Source organism: Rhodnius prolixus, unplaced genomic scaffold (assembly GCF_049639745.1).
Source record: "Rhodnius prolixus isolate KJV_2025 unplaced genomic scaffold, Rpr scaffold_1, whole genome shotgun sequence".
Classification (NCBI taxonomy): domain Eukaryota; kingdom Metazoa; phylum Arthropoda; class Insecta; order Hemiptera; family Reduviidae; genus Rhodnius; species Rhodnius prolixus.
In genome coordinates, this window is record NW_027411581.1 from 8,166,783 (window position 1) to 8,182,029 (window position 15,247).

Here is a 15,247-nt window from a genome sequence, read left to right on the forward strand (position 1 = left end):
TTGATTCTTAACCCGCTAAGTTTCACTCGAAACCACAGAACCCCCCAAAAAAATTTTGAGCTAGCTGTACAGATAAAGTTTACGATATTTTGTCCAAACACATAGAGAGAGCGGATAGAGAATATTTGTTACACGCAATTATTCTCTATGAAAACCCAATTTCTATAAATAGTCAAGATAGCAATACTTCCTTCAGTTAGAGTAAAAGAGCGTAATAAAAAGTAACACACTAAACAACAAAAGTACACAACAGAACCATCTGCGTAAAAATGAATTAAAAATTGATTTTAACGCCGATGCAGCTATCTATATCTGGTTGGCCGTAAAAATTTTATCCACAATGTCTTCAGGCATATTAATCTGAACATATCAAGGGACCATAAAGGATCTTTACTCCCTTAAAAAAACAATGCCATTGAATGTGTCGAAGTCTCATTTCCAGCTCTCTATTCCACCCCAAAAAAACCTATAAACCTCGATTAATCTAGGTTTAATAAAAAAAAAGCGGTGTACAAGTAATTTCAGAGACGTCTGGGGTTCAGTGTCTGAACATTTCTCGGTAGTTCCACTACAAAGTAAGCCTATCTCCGGACACAGAACTCCTTCGTAGGGACAACTTATAAAATGAATGAGATATATGACTGTATTAGTTATACAAACCTGAGTAAATCTATTTAGAAATGACTGTGGTAAACCTTTCCTAGCACCTCCTTGTCTTTGTGGATTTTGACATGCAAAGATTTTTGTAGCTTTCTGTAGTAGTGTAAAAGTTTTACCTAATTCTGGTATAAAAATCTCGCCTCTATGATCTAAAACACTATTTAAACCTTCTACAACTGATTGAGAGGCTAAGTTCAGCTAGAACACAATAATAAAACAAATAATTTTTTAAATAAAGTCTAATTAAATAGAATAAATTATTTTTTAAAAAAAGTAGTGGTCAATTACTTCATCAAGCAGTATCCAGTGTCCTTGTTTCAGTGCTTTAAGAAATGGACCATCTCGCCAAGCAAATGTTCCACCAGCAGCACCCTCCACAGGTAAATCAGCGCCGAATAAATCGGATACATCCGTTTGCTCAGACAAATTTATTCTTGTAACCTTTTTTTTATTTTTTTTAGAAAAAAGTATGTTAAAAATATTTTATGTATATATCTGTACGCTTTTAAAAGTATAATATAAATAAAAGATTACTTTATTTCCAGTAGCTCTAGCCAAAGCCATTACGACGGAAGTTTTCCCTACACCAGGATTCCCTTCTAATAGAACTGCTCTAGTGGAAATTTGTAAAGCTCTAAGTAAACGCAAGGTATTTAAGCAAGTTGTAGGTGCTTCGAACATGAAATCTTGCACCAACTGTGTTGTTGGAACTAGAAACAAAATAATAATAATAATAATAATAGAAACAGAATATGAACAAACAAAAATTTCTCTTACTACCATTTTCAAGGACTTTGTCTAAGAATTTTATTGTACGTTCACTGTAATTCATATTCATTAAATGAAAGGGTTTTAAAGAAAACATAGTGCCCCAAGAACTAAAGCACTAAGATAAGCTGGAGGATACAAGAAAAAAAATTGAGGGAACATTGTGAAATCGAGGAAATTGGCTATTCCTGATCATGGCGGTTTCTCCAAACTCATAATTTTGGTAACTCTTCAATTTCCGACAAGATAATATAAGTGATGGAACCGTACATTACATTAAAATGCACAATAGAGAGGAGCATAATCATTATCTCTTCCAGACTCTTCTGGAATGTCTCTACATTAATCAAATTTACCTGGAAATAACACTTGTCCCATAGAGAAAACTGGGATCACAAATATTAACAGGCATTTTCAGTATAAATTCATATTCTAAAATTTGGCACCAACACAATCTTATTTAAACGAAGTAAGAGGGTTTACGAGAAATTTAATTTGAAATCGCTTGCGATAAGGAGTTCCACATGACAGTTATTAAGAAATAAATGATAAAATTGAACAAAATTTACCTTTACTTATGTAAAAGGGATGAATACCAAACTTTTCCTCTTCTACTGAAAGCTGTAATTTACTTAAAGATGGATCCTTTAAAACATCCAAATCTGCAGAATGATAACCAATTGCTTTGTCTATTTGATTTATTAGGAACTCTACGGCAGTTTTTTTGTATGTTTTAAGAATATCCAAGCTGGAAAATTAATTCAATAGATTAAAAGTTCCAATTTCAAATAGTTAAAAGGCAAAATGATCTGATAATCATCAAAAAAACTTACTTATCCACTGAAGTGGTGGCGGTTCCAATAGCGTCTAAGAATGTCAAGCAAGCTCCATGAACATAAGCCGTGGCTACATCAAAATTTACCCTTTCCGAATTTTCATCGACCAAAACGAAATTTATAAAATTAACCCAAGCTAAAATGTCTCTTATACTTACAGAAATTCTAGAAATGTAAAATTTAATTAAATTTATGGCAGATATTTTAGAGAATCTTTGTTTTTAGAAGTCCATGCCAATAAACTCACCTTTTCCCTAATTCAGTACTTTTCAACCATTGTACAAAATTATAAATAGCTATACCGATTCCAGAACTACCATCTTGTTGATTGCCAAAAAATAAACCTGATTTTACATTGTGCTCAATAATTTGTATAAGATCTGTTTGGCTTTTAGGTCCTTCGCACCAGATTTCTGACAAACGATTTCGTAAAGCTGGAGATAATTCTTTTTTACCAAAATCCCCACCAGGATTCATTGTACTAATGAAACGGAAATCTTTTTCAGCAGTAATTTCTAATTCATCACCAGAACCTTTTTCACTGATTAATAACATCCTTTCAGGCTCTTTAAAAGATTAAGAAAGTCTTGTATTAATGCAAAAAAAAATATTGAAAATACTAAATATAGGAACGTATATATATATAATGTATTATATATACATAAAATTTTAATAAAAGAGGTTTACCTAACAAAGAGTTAAGTCTTTCTAAAACACTATCATCAGCTAGAGATATTTCATCTGCTAGAAATATTTGACCTTCCTTCATAGCATTCACTAATGGCCCATCAACCCACTCAAACAATCTTCCACTACCTTCAATCTTTAGTGACAAGAAATAATCATAAAAATAATTGTATAATAAAACAAAAAGAGTTTTAAATATAATCAAAATCATCGATGAAGAACAAAAATTACCTTATCTCTAACAGGTCTTAAGCCCCCAACAAAATCTGAACTTTCAGAATGTTGATGACAATTTACTGAATACATAATCTGACTATTCAATGAAGTTAATAGTTGACATATTGTCGTTTTACCACATCCTGTATCACCAATTAGAAGTATCGGTTCAGAAAACTCTATTGCTTTACCTTTTAAAAATAATCAAGAATTAGTACAGTAATTAGAAAAAATGATTGCTCCCTAAAGTAAAAAGTACTAAATTGCAACTGGATATCAATGATACCAACCTACTAGTACAGCTAATCGTCTAAAATTATATGTCCATACTATATGCCTGAAATCTGTAGGTAAAGAAGCAGCAACAACCTTTTCAAGTATATGCTTTGTGACTGACGATGTGTTTGCATTCACTGAAAGTTTTAAAAAATATATATAATTATAAACAACATATTTCATCACAAGAAAAAAAAAAAAAAAAATATGGTTACCCATCCTGTCGTGGCTATTGTGACTTACTATTTGGGCAGTCAGTTAGTTTGTGTCAATTACTTTTTTAAATTGGCATCAGAATATTCTGAAGTAACACACTAATCTACTACAAATTTTGTGATCTGTCGCTCACTTTACTAATTCCTAATTGCTAGCAGAATTTGGTAAGTACTGATTAAATAAACTATTTTGAAAATTCATCTACACTACCTATTAAGATTTAATGATTTTACAAAAAAGATATTAATAACTATTTGCTTATATTACGCTAGTTTATCAATTGAAATAGTTTTGTAGATTAACTTAACAGATCTTTTCTTGAATATAAGAAGTTTAGAAGACTCCTGAATTCAAAAATAGATATATTATTTTTTAAATGATTTGGGAATATAACTATCATGATGAAAATGTACCTGGGTGTGTAATGAAAATAAAAAATTTGGTGAAAATTCGTCCAATTTCTCTTATTATAAATCACAGATGTGAATAGAACTTTCTTACTTTAATCGAATTTAAGCAAATATTCTTAATTTGCAGTCAAACAATAGAATACAAAAGTATTTCTTTTCTGCAAAGAAAAGCCGCGACTACTGCTTGCCAGAAAAAGCTCCTAATATTAGTTTTAAATTTGTTTCAAGAAACCGTGTGCATTAAGTTTTCCATAGGAACTGAATTTTTACTCATAGAATATATAAGAAATTATAAAAGTAATGTTGGGAAATCTTAGAAAAGAAATATATTATTTAACATAAAGAACAATTTCAAAACTTATGCGGACTTACAAGTAAACAACTTTTCCAAGTCAATTGTGCGTTTTATCTTTTTCTCTAAAACTTCCTTAATAGTATTTGATTCTTCATCTTTCCTCACTCTTCCTGCTAAAACTAAGTAACCTAAAATGATAAAAAGTTTATTTATTTATTATTCGTTACAAAGGATAACTAAATATTAATAACTTAAAGAACAGTATTCAGTAACCTTCATCTGCAATATGTTGATCCCAGTCATAATAACTCGTGGACTCGGGTGGATTTGCTAATCTGTATCTCTCTCCCCATCTAAATAAATCTCGCAAGGTAATATATCCTTGTTTACCAGCAAATGCTGCACTACCTTTCCTTCTTACCTAAAGAATATAATAAAATGTTTTATATATCAAGAGGAAAACTGCAAAATTATTAATTTCTAAGGAACAAATAAGAATATTTCTCTCATTACTTGAAGATCGCACATAACTGCCACCATTTTCTTGCAATACGACATCGGCATATCACACCTATGATGTAAAATTTCTTCAAGTTCAGCGGCTGGTATTTCATCAAAATGCAATTCTACGAACCTATTTCTAAAAGCTCTAGAAAGCATCTAAAATGTGCAAATAAGTTAAATTAGTAACACTATTAAAAAACAGAAAAGAAAAAAGAAAGAATGTTATAGAGAGAAGAAGAATATTATAAGAAAACACTCACCTTTCTACCACCATAGAGACCTGGTGGATTTTGTGTAGCAAATAATCGAAAATTAACGTGAGCCTTGATCATAGTTTGAGTTTCTGGTATATATAATTCTCTATTGTCGTCCAGTACCCGATTTAGCGCTTCTAATACTTCGCTAGGTGCCAAATTAAGTTCATCTAATATAATCCAATGACCTTGACGCATGGCTTCAACCAGCACTCCTTAAAACATAGGAAGAAGCAAATTAATAAAAAAAATTAAACACGTGTAGTCAAAAAAAAGAGGAAGAGGAAGAAATATTCACCTTCTTTAAAAATCAGATTTCCAGAAACTGGATCTGCTACATAAGATCCAACATATTCTTGTAAGTCAGTATGCTGATGATTATTTATTCTAAAACATTTGTGTCCAGAAGCTTGAGCTAAATATGTGATTAACGATGTTTTTCCAACGGATGTTTCACCTTGAATCAATACTGGATGATTTGAAAGCGAAACACAACGAGCTATATCGCAAAGATTTCTTCGCACGCTTGCCGTCAGAAGATACTGTAAAGAAAATAAAATGGTTCATATTTTAAAGTTTAAAATTAAATTGACTGAGGAGCTGTATTTACTTTTTTTGGTGTGTATGGTTCTTGTTGACCTTTTGGTACCCAATATCCTTCAAAAGATACATATTTTCCTTTTGGAGAAGGCTCTGGTAAAGTTTGGTTAAGAATGCTTTTGGAAATGCTGCCTTCCAAGACGGTTCTGTAAAATGATTTAAAATAATATCAGATTCTCCATTTTATATTTTAAATATACCGTTTAACTGACAGTACTTACTTTGCTATCATATTTTTAACAATTTTATGGGACTCAGAGTTCAACTGTGTTAGAAAACTTAAACATAACGCTTCGTACAACGATCTCTGAATATTTCCACATAGATTTACAGAAGCTATAGACAGTGCACGGCACAAAGTCCGAAGACTAAAATAATAATTTACAATTACTAGTACTATTAACATTACTATTTTCAAAAATTGTAAAATTGTAAAGAAAACAAAATTAAATTTACCTGTAAATCGGTTTATGCCCCATTGAATCAGACAATATTTCTTTGGCATATTTTTTCATGACTAAATAAAATTCCACGACAACCTTAACTTTTTCCGATGGAAGACTGGGTAAATAGCAGCCTACGACTAACATTAAATCATTTTTTTCTGTATATTCGGAAACAAAAAATTCTGTGAATCTGAAAAAGAAAAAGATGAAAGCAATTTGATCAGATAATATAAATAAAAATCTGAACGAACATCCACACAACGTTCTTTTTCAATTCTCGAAATTTCAACTTATAAATTATCAAAAACATATTTTTACTAGAAAATAATTTATAATAGAAAATTTTACGATTATAAACCGTACATGACATGATAGGATTCTTCAGACGGGAGCATAACAAATTTTTTAATAAAATGGTTAAAATAAAAGGTATTTTATAGCTACACTGTAGAATATATGTAACCAAGATTAGAGAAGGACGTAAGTGAATTTTAGTAAAATTAAATTAAATTAACAAATTCAAAATTACCTGTTACGAATCCCTAATGGAAGGTCTTTTTTACCAAAATCATTAGCTGGATTCATTGCTGCTAAAAGTCGAAAATTAGGGTGACGAGGCACTTCTACTTTATCACCTCTTTCTAGTAGAGAAACAGAACTGGTGCTACCTTCAAGCAAACCGGAAAGACATTGCAATGTCTCAGCTGAGGCTAAATTTATTTCATCCAAAAGTACCCAATGACCTAAGAAAGCATATAAAGAATGTATATTCAATGGAATATGAATAAAGGAAGGGCAGAATTTGTATTGGTTAGGAATGAAAATGCATGGACACAGCTTTAAATGAAAACAATGTTTGAACATTACCTTTACTTAAAGCACGGACCAATGAGCCTTCTATAAATGAGAATGCCATTGCTGATTGACCCTGGTTAATCTGAGACTGGAGTTTGTAAATCTTTTCTCCCAAATTTCTCCAATGAACTAACGCTTCACTTTTACTACCACTTGCCAACAAACGTTTCACAGCAGCTGCTTGACTGTGAGACATTAATTTCAATAATGTAGCCCACATTCTTTTTGAAATGCAGATCTGAAATTTGAAAAAAAAAAAAATGAAAGCAGAGATAATAACACACCAAAAAAAAAAAAAAAAGAAGACCAAAATCAGCATTTCCCTTTTCAGAGTCTCTTATTCGCCAACTCCTGGCCAGGGTTTTCTACCCAATACTTTTGTATGATCCGTCTATCAACCCGAGGAGATGTCGATGCTAGAATTGATTATCCTTCGTCTTATGATCTGATCAGATCAACGACATATTGCTACAGGCTCCGCTTGAAGGACTGAAACTAACCTACTACTTTCTCTACTTCAGCTTAACGAAATAGCAAACAACTGCGTTAGCCCCAGACGCTGCGGCTCGATTATTTCCTTTATTTTGCAACTGTTCGTTCAGACAGCCCAGGCGGTACACTCTTCTAACCTGTAAACCGAACTAAAGAATTCTGGCATGATTGTCGAAGCTGTGTTTAGAAGTTATCTTGTGGGTCAAATGATAGATTAATTTAAAGAAAGCTGAAAAAAGAATGAAAAACATTTCGCTCGCATATAGTTACTTTAGATTTCAGACTTCATTCTGAAGTTTGTAGCGGAGTCAGTTGTATCGAACCAAGGATCGAAAATAATTCTTGATTCAGTATTGGCGTTTATCAACGAAGAGGAATATAATGCAACATGTAACAGGGTAGAAGGGACTAGTTCATTCTAACTCAAGTAGGTCCCATTTTATATCTACGAATATGAAAGTTCAACATACTTACAGAAATATTTTCTAAAAATTTTAAATTTTCTTGTACATTAAAAAATGATCGGAAAAGTTTTTCAAATTCGTCTCGCAGAGGTAGCATTAACTGTTTTATATCGACTGGTTTGTACCTAAAATTATTTTAAAAAAATTAATTAATCGAAATGTTCACCCAAAGAATTACTAGATAAAGAGTAAAACATACCCTCCAAGTAGATCAGAACTGTCGCTCTGTTGATTCATATTTATAACAATCAAATTGTGACCGGTTTGTCTAGCTAATAGTTGGATAGTTGAAGTTTTTCCAGTACCAGTTTCACCTACTAGCAATGTAGGTTCATTCAACGAAATGCAAACTGCAATTCGTTCAAGCAGACAACACGATTCACGTGTTAGTGCAAACTTTAAATTGTGACTTAATCTAAAAAAAAAAATAGATTATAAAAAGGTTACAGCACTTGTTTTAAACGGTACTTAACACACTGAAATTACTGTTAACTTACTCTTCAAGAGTGACAGGTTCATCACTAACTAATTTTGGCAAAGATACTCTTCCGGCCAAGCAACTCTCTCCCGAAAGAACAACATACGGCTTATGTAAATTACAATAATATTCTGCCTTAGATTTGATAATACCTAAACAAGCGGCCACCTTTCCAGCTAAATCTAAACGTACGTCTGAAAATTTAATTAGTGTTATTCCAAATCACAAATCCTTCCTTAATAATCATACCAAAACAATCAATTTTTTCCCCTCTAAATACCTGGAGCACTGTAACTTGAACAAAAAATATCTATAGCATCTTGAAGTACTTTTAAAGCAGATTCTTGGGAAGAGACATCAAAACCTATTTCTGCTCTTGTACACCATTTCAGAAGATCCCTACAAATATTAAAACAAAAGACAATGAAGAACAAGATTCCACAACTTCTCACAAGTGAACACAATTAATTTTCTTATTTTACCTGGTGGAAATTAATCTTCCTCCTCTATACAGTGACTGTTCCTTCAAATCTGTTTCTTCATGAAGTCCTTTTGAAAAAAGAAGGTACACTGCTACCATCCGTGATGCAATTGTTTTCAACACTGGAAACTACACCAAAGATTTTTAAGAATGATTACAATTTAAGATTTTATCAAATTGAGTTCTTTTTTTTACATCTGTCTAATAGATTTTCCTATTTATACCGAAAATATGGGAAACTTTTTGTTAAAGGAAAATTTCACTAAATATTAGCATAAAGTAGCAGTATTCTTTAATTTGCGATAAGATTTCTCTATACTAAACACGTTTTGATGTGCATAAAAAAATTATTTTAAAAAAATGATTGGTATGTCCTTTTGTGATCAGCACAACTTTATAAGACCTTGCAATTCGTAAATAAGAGTTGGGTCTAAATCGATTAACTGGAAGTGAACTTTTACCGAAGTAATTTTTCAGTTTTTGATGGAAAATCTCTTTACTAACACTTTGTAAAAATACCAAATTTGATAAAAACAAACAAACAAAAAACGAGATTTGGAGGAGAAAGTAATAGAGTGTTCACATCAGATTCTTTTCTACCTTGATTTGAATAATTTTAATTAGTTCTTCTTTATTCAACTGTTCCATATTAACCTGCAACCAATGCTTTTCTAATAGCTCAGTTGCAGTAGTTTGTTTACGATGATAACTTTGTAAACCTGGATGTAACCTGAGGAAAGGCCATAGAAATTTTAGTAATTCACTTAAAAAATTAATAAATAACAAAAATTTTCAATATCAACAAGTCAAAGTTACCTATGAGTCATGAAAAGCTGAAATCCTGGAGCCGTTTGCACATTGTCTCTAAATCCAGGAACACAGATCGCATTCTGTTCAAGCAGGCAAGAAAGCACAGCAGCTACATCACTTGTTGCACTTTCTATATCTTCAATTAATAACCAATAACCACCCATTACTGCCTAAAATTTCACAAAAAAAAAAGGAACTATAAAAATCAATGGTACTTTTGCAATTTACTAATAGAAAACCAAAATCTGGACAACTTGCCTTAGTTAAAACTCCTGACTCCCAAATAAATTCACCGGGTACATCGGTACATTTATAAGTACCAAGAAGTAACTTAGCATCAGTTTCTTCGCCCAGTTGTACTTTTAAAAGTTCTTTACCATTAGCCCGACCTTAAAAAAAATATAACAATAATAATTTATCTTCGATTGAATCACAGCAAAGAACATAAATCATGGAAGAATTAGACTAAAAATACAATAATTAAGACTTTTGGTACAATTAAAGTTAAACTGGATCAGTAAAAAAAAAGATTTTACCTGTGAGTTGTGCAAGATGATCGATCAGGGCAGATTTACCACAACCTACAGGTCCAAAAAGGCAAACTGCTTTGGAAGTTGACACGCCAATTGCTACTTTTCTCAGATTTTCAATAGTAGATTTAACCAAAATTAGACAACCATCTTTAATCTATAATAATTTAAAATTAGTATTAAATAAGATTTTTAAAAGGAAGAGATTAGGTTAGTAGTGGCGACTTAGATGTGCTTTCCAAGGTTGCGGGTTTTGAGTACAAAAGAATTGTGCACTTTTCACAGCTCACGTCTGGTGCATGACAAAAGAACATTGGTACAGCTCCAACAGGGATCCGGCCGGTTATAATATGCGTCTTAATTAAAATCATAATACAAAAATTTCATAAGGAAAGAACGAGAATAATTGTTTTTTAAATAGGATATAACATGACCGTCGGAGAAATCAAGCATTATTCTTATTAAAGAGGACCATATTCGACGCGGTTTTCGAGGGAAAACATCAATCTTGTAATCGGGGCTCAAACTAAAAAGGATTTATCTTTTTACAGTAAAGCTATTATTGCTACTATGACAAAAAAAAAACTGACTCTTCCTCCAGAAGTAACCTCGAGGCTAGCCTACAATATCCATAGATTTCCGAGAACTCCAAATATTCCAAGACCCACCCCTTTCGAATATACTAAAAACTAGAACCAACAAAGTACAATAGCAATAATCTGCATCTTATATCTCCTCCAGTACTTCAATGAGGATGCATTCCTCTTGACGACTAACGTTAATTTTATGGTGGCATTTGAAACTTATTTTCTCAGAGGTAGCCCTTCAAAGCCTCTCCGATAACAAAGAGGAGAAGGGCTCTTAAAGCTAAAAGCTAATTTTGTTACTCAATAAAATTTGATTTCTGCATATAATCCAATTTTCGCAAAACCTAAATTTAAATAATAAATACGTGAATATCAGATTGCTGATTTAATAAATTACCTGAGCTTCTTTATTGTAAACTGGAAGACTAACACCGCATATATTTACTGTAAAATCTGACGTTGATAAACTTGTGTCCGAAAAAATTTCTTTATTACTAAAGTCAACATCTGCAATGAATTAATATTGTTTAATATTTCAATAAAAATTATTATTATTACTTTAAAGATCAATAAGAAACAAACCTAATGTAGGCAACTCTATATTCAGAGCCGACGACAAAGCTTTTCTCTGCCCAAAAACAAGAGAATAATTTTGAATTTCCTCTTTCGAAAAATATTTTATTAAAAGATTATTTCTCGATTTCTCATTCATACATAACAATTTGGATACGCAGTTGCAGACAATCCTACAACAAAATGGATATTTGTTATTACATAATTATTATTTGCTTAGTGGCATTATTCGCATATATTGGTAAAACCAGAAACAATTATTTTATAAAATAAAATAATCACTAACCAAACAATTTGATGATCCTTACTACAAATATACTTATTTATAAAACTAGACCAATCCCATTTTGTTTTAAAATGTACGAAAGATACTTGAAGAAATGTCCAACAGCATTCAACTATGTCTAAATCTCTAAATATATCAGTCTTCTTCTTTTTTAATTTTTTCGAAGGTGAACATTCTGTGCACCAAGGAGCTTCTGCATTTTCAAAATAAATAAGACACGTCCTAAAAATAATTATTTTTTTAGAACCAGGTTACTTACACTACCTTAATTACATAAGATTATAAAATTACGCCTTACTGTAATAGATGAGGATGCTGTTGTATTAATCTTCCAAGCATCAAACACTTTAAATGATGGTCTACATTTCGTTGGAGTGCTAATGTGACAATTTCGACAATAGAGTGAGAAAAAAAAATTGAAATATATTTTCCAGCTTCTGCATCAAATATCTGTTCAGATAAATGTGCTACAGCTTTAGATATAATTTCTTCAGTCCATTCCTGAAAGAAATTAAAGTTTTATGCAATACAAAACACAACAGTAAAAACAACAACAATTTCGAGTAAGAATTAATCAATTAGGTCCATTATTTGTTAAAAGTGATAACTACTTATTTATAAAAGAATAATAATAAAGAACTTACTGTTAACTTAAGGTCAATAAAATATTTACTACATTTCTTGAACTGATGGAATGTTATTGATAACTTTTGAAAACTTATAAAATAATTTCTGGCGTTTAATTCACTGTCCATATTTACTTCTTTTAAGCACTATTAAAATCTCAAAAACAATTTCACTAATTCTGCAGTTAATTACATAGCACTGAAGTTTACATTTGTTATAAACATTTAGTAAACATTCCTACCCCACGTGGTCAACAACTGAGCAATGAAAACAAGATTTCAACCTTCCCGTTGACCGCCATCAAGCACTAAGACCTCCCCACGTATGGAAAGGTTATAAACACTGAATTGTGCTGATGTCTATGTACTGTGCTGCTTAAGTACTCAAAGAGACGTGTTTTCAGTAGTTACTGTTGAAAAGTTATGAGTGGTCTTAACGTTCTCTCCATATTCTTTTAATTAGGTGAGCAATTCGAATACCAAATATTTGATGACAGAAACAATTTCATTTTCATTTAATTTTAATATTTTTCTTTATATTACTGTTTCAGATAGAAAAAAAAAATGGGCTCTCCTATTAATAACTGTATCAATTCTAGCAGTTACACATTAGAATACTGTGATTCAAGCTTTAAAACACATGAGTTTGCTGGAACTGTTTTTGATACCCAAGTGAATTTTAAAGTTTTAAAAATGGACAATTCTATATTCATTTGGATAGGCTTGTTTTCCAAAGAAATATTTGGCGATCTCTGTTTAGCTATGTCCACTCGTTTTCAATCTACACCTATTTCTACACAATTTTTTGGCGAATTCACCGACATAGTATCGCCAACCCTTGCAAAGAAGCTAGCGAAGAGACTTGGAAAACAAGTGTTTTTAAGTTGTAATATTACTGATAACATTATGTTGCCTGAAGTAGAAAAACTTCTTTGTGAAGAAATTAATAAAAATCCACATTATTTTTAAATTATGGGCTTTTTTGTATTTAATAAAGTCGTTTTCATTATATTTTGTTCACATGGTTCTGAAAATGAAAAAAGGTTTTAAAAATTCTAACTTTCATTAGTTGGAAACAAAATTAAAATTATTAAAGCTTTTTGGATGGAATTATTTTTCATTTGGTGTTTTAACAAGAATTCATTTGGGTATTCTTCAAAATTCACCTATTATCATGGTAAGATGGAATACCATATAAAACTTTTGATCTTAAAATTTGTCATTTCTTCCCTAAGCTGCATTTGTATGTTCACTTTTTCCTAAAAGCCGGGACATTTGGAAATGAAAAGATGTGCGAACTCTCTCGGGAAGATACCAACTTTTCATGGGCTTAGAACCATGCTGTTCTATAGATGGAATAAAATCTGTTTTCAAGGCCCGTATTTGCAACGAATTAGAGATTTGACAGTTTAATATCAACTGTTGATAATCAGAAGAGGTTTTTAGGGAGCCGACTGACTCAGGTTAAAGGAAGTTTTATCCAAGGTCTAGAACAGAAAATCTATAGGTGAGGTTCAAAAGACAAATGAGTTTGTTGGGTACGGGCGATAATGATCAATGAAGGGTTTACTTGATGGAGGAAGACACCAGCTTCATATTCTCAGCCACAGGTCAGAATGGCGAAGTGGGGTTCCGCAAACTGGGCACCCTAAGGTTTAAGCTACTTATGAAAATATGCCTGCATTGTGCTGCGAGCCAGTAGTTAGCTGGGGAATAAGTTGTGCGAGGAATCTGATGAAAAGAAGAAAATGTCTATAGGTTATTGTGTTACAGGCATCAGGAGAGGCCATAATAGTGATATGTGAAATTCAGGCTTTGTGAAAATAGACGTCCCAGTCAAACGGTAGCAATGGATTACGTGTCAGCCCGCTACAGTACTGGCTCCGGCTCACAAAAGTGAGAAGAGTTTTATTGAAGCCCTTACAAGCAATTATTAGGGTCCCATTATTCTGGTGGGAGTGTTTATGGGTCCAAATATTCTTGAAATCCTCACCTACATGATTAATAGCAAATTTTTACCTAGAAGAAAGCAAAAATTTGTAGAAATAATTAAGTTACAAATAAAGACATCGTTTACAGCTTCAGTTACGATTTATGGAATTAGTTACAACGATCCTCAATAGAGTGCTCTCAAATGCACTCCCTAAGTGTTGTTTATCAGGGCGCCATTTTTATTTTAATTCATTATCCTTAAACCAGCCTAAACTGCACGGTGATTAGTATTTGAAGGTTTAGTAATTATTTCCCATCTTTCTATATAATTCATTTATTGGGCGCTTCAGGAGGAAGAACCAACGAGTGTACACGGTTGGTGGCTTTTACACGTTGGTGCATCAATATCCATTTTTTTAATTTTTCGTTTTTCAAGTTTTTCTTCTTGCATTCTCTGTGATTGCTTCTGGGAAATACAAGATCGTAAATACATTCTATTGCCACACAAATACTGATAAACCTTCAACATGTTTTAGCTGCCATTCCTCTGAGACAGAGGAATCATTTCTTTTGATGCCTTCATAGCGGGTAAGTAATCCTTTACATAATTTTCATTGCTCATTTGTTACCAGTTTTCATTTCTTTCCGTAAGTAATTTTGTCTATAATATCACTTCTTATTTTGTTTTTCTTGATATGTTCGCGATATGATATGCTCGCGATTCGCTCCTATATAGTTGGATATCCTAGGATGGGTGGACATCCATGACACTCGTATGTATGAACATATTCATACCATACTACGTTAATAAACTCGAATACAGACGCGGCTCCCTGTACTTATTGACCCTAAAGGAATAGGTACTTGAGGCTTGAAGGTCAATGTAGATTACCATTATATCTAAAAATCTATCTTCTATCATTTTGAATTTATCTTTGACATATATGTATATTTTTCTTTATCAT

The 15,247-nt window shown here is 31.9% G+C and overlaps 2 protein-coding genes across 7 annotated transcripts in view; one reads left to right on the forward strand and one right to left on the reverse strand.

Annotated features, from left to right (window-relative positions):
• LOC141453811 (midasin) overlaps nucleotides 1–12,832 on the reverse strand; it is a 222,663-nt gene extending 209,831 nt beyond the window's left edge. For 2 of the 4 annotated variants that reach the window (XM_074127457.1, XM_074127449.1), the window contains exons 1-33: nucleotides 12,369–12,831; nucleotides 12,023–12,225; nucleotides 11,725–11,946; nucleotides 11,448–11,611; nucleotides 11,263–11,372; nucleotides 10,285–10,435; nucleotides 10,003–10,137; nucleotides 9,755–9,914; nucleotides 9,539–9,668; nucleotides 8,940–9,067; nucleotides 8,738–8,856; nucleotides 8,477–8,651; nucleotides 8,179–8,394; nucleotides 7,990–8,104; nucleotides 7,036–7,261; nucleotides 6,698–6,911; nucleotides 6,179–6,358; nucleotides 5,944–6,090; nucleotides 5,733–5,868; nucleotides 5,421–5,664; nucleotides 5,129–5,337; nucleotides 4,878–5,024; nucleotides 4,638–4,785; nucleotides 4,442–4,552; nucleotides 3,458–3,580; nucleotides 3,183–3,358; nucleotides 2,952–3,087; nucleotides 2,512–2,830; nucleotides 2,262–2,429; nucleotides 1,998–2,176; nucleotides 1,195–1,370; nucleotides 949–1,101; nucleotides 661–858 (exon numbers count right to left, since the gene is read on the reverse strand). In XM_074127457.1, coding sequence (XP_073983558.1) covers nucleotides 661–858; nucleotides 949–1,101; nucleotides 1,195–1,370; nucleotides 1,998–2,176; nucleotides 2,262–2,429; nucleotides 2,512–2,830; nucleotides 2,952–3,087; nucleotides 3,183–3,358; nucleotides 3,458–3,580; nucleotides 4,442–4,552; nucleotides 4,638–4,785; nucleotides 4,878–5,024; nucleotides 5,129–5,337; nucleotides 5,421–5,664; nucleotides 5,733–5,868; nucleotides 5,944–6,090; nucleotides 6,179–6,358; nucleotides 6,698–6,911; nucleotides 7,036–7,261; nucleotides 7,990–8,104; nucleotides 8,179–8,394; nucleotides 8,477–8,651; nucleotides 8,738–8,856; nucleotides 8,940–9,067; nucleotides 9,539–9,668; nucleotides 9,755–9,914; nucleotides 10,003–10,137; nucleotides 10,285–10,435; nucleotides 11,263–11,372; nucleotides 11,448–11,611; nucleotides 11,725–11,946; nucleotides 12,023–12,225; nucleotides 12,369–12,479 — 5,529 coding nt within the window. In that variant the 5' untranslated portion in view covers nucleotides 12,480–12,831. Of the gene's footprint in view, nucleotides 1–660; nucleotides 859–948; nucleotides 1,102–1,194; nucleotides 1,371–1,997; nucleotides 2,177–2,261; nucleotides 2,430–2,511; nucleotides 2,831–2,951; nucleotides 3,088–3,182; nucleotides 3,359–3,457; nucleotides 3,581–4,441; nucleotides 4,553–4,637; nucleotides 4,786–4,877; nucleotides 5,025–5,128; nucleotides 5,338–5,420; nucleotides 5,665–5,732; nucleotides 5,869–5,943; nucleotides 6,091–6,178; nucleotides 6,359–6,697; nucleotides 6,912–7,035; nucleotides 7,262–7,989; nucleotides 8,105–8,178; nucleotides 8,395–8,476; nucleotides 8,652–8,737; nucleotides 8,857–8,939; nucleotides 9,068–9,538; nucleotides 9,669–9,754; nucleotides 9,919–10,002; nucleotides 10,138–10,284; nucleotides 10,436–11,262; nucleotides 11,373–11,447; nucleotides 11,612–11,724; nucleotides 11,947–12,022; nucleotides 12,226–12,368 lie in introns of all 4 variants that reach the window. The other 2 variants (XM_074127450.1, XM_074127468.1) reach the window with 2 other exon arrangements.
• LOC141453836 (uncharacterized) overlaps nucleotides 3,718–15,247 on the forward strand; it is a 29,449-nt gene continuing 17,919 nt past the window's right edge. Inside the window, exon 1 of one of the 3 annotated variants that reach the window (XM_074127513.1) lies at nucleotides 3,718–3,823. The gene's annotated coding sequence lies outside the window, so the exon portion shown is untranslated. Of the gene's footprint in view, nucleotides 3,824–14,517; nucleotides 14,871–15,247 lie in introns of those variants that run through there. The other 2 variants (XM_074127514.1, XM_074127512.1) reach the window with 2 other exon arrangements.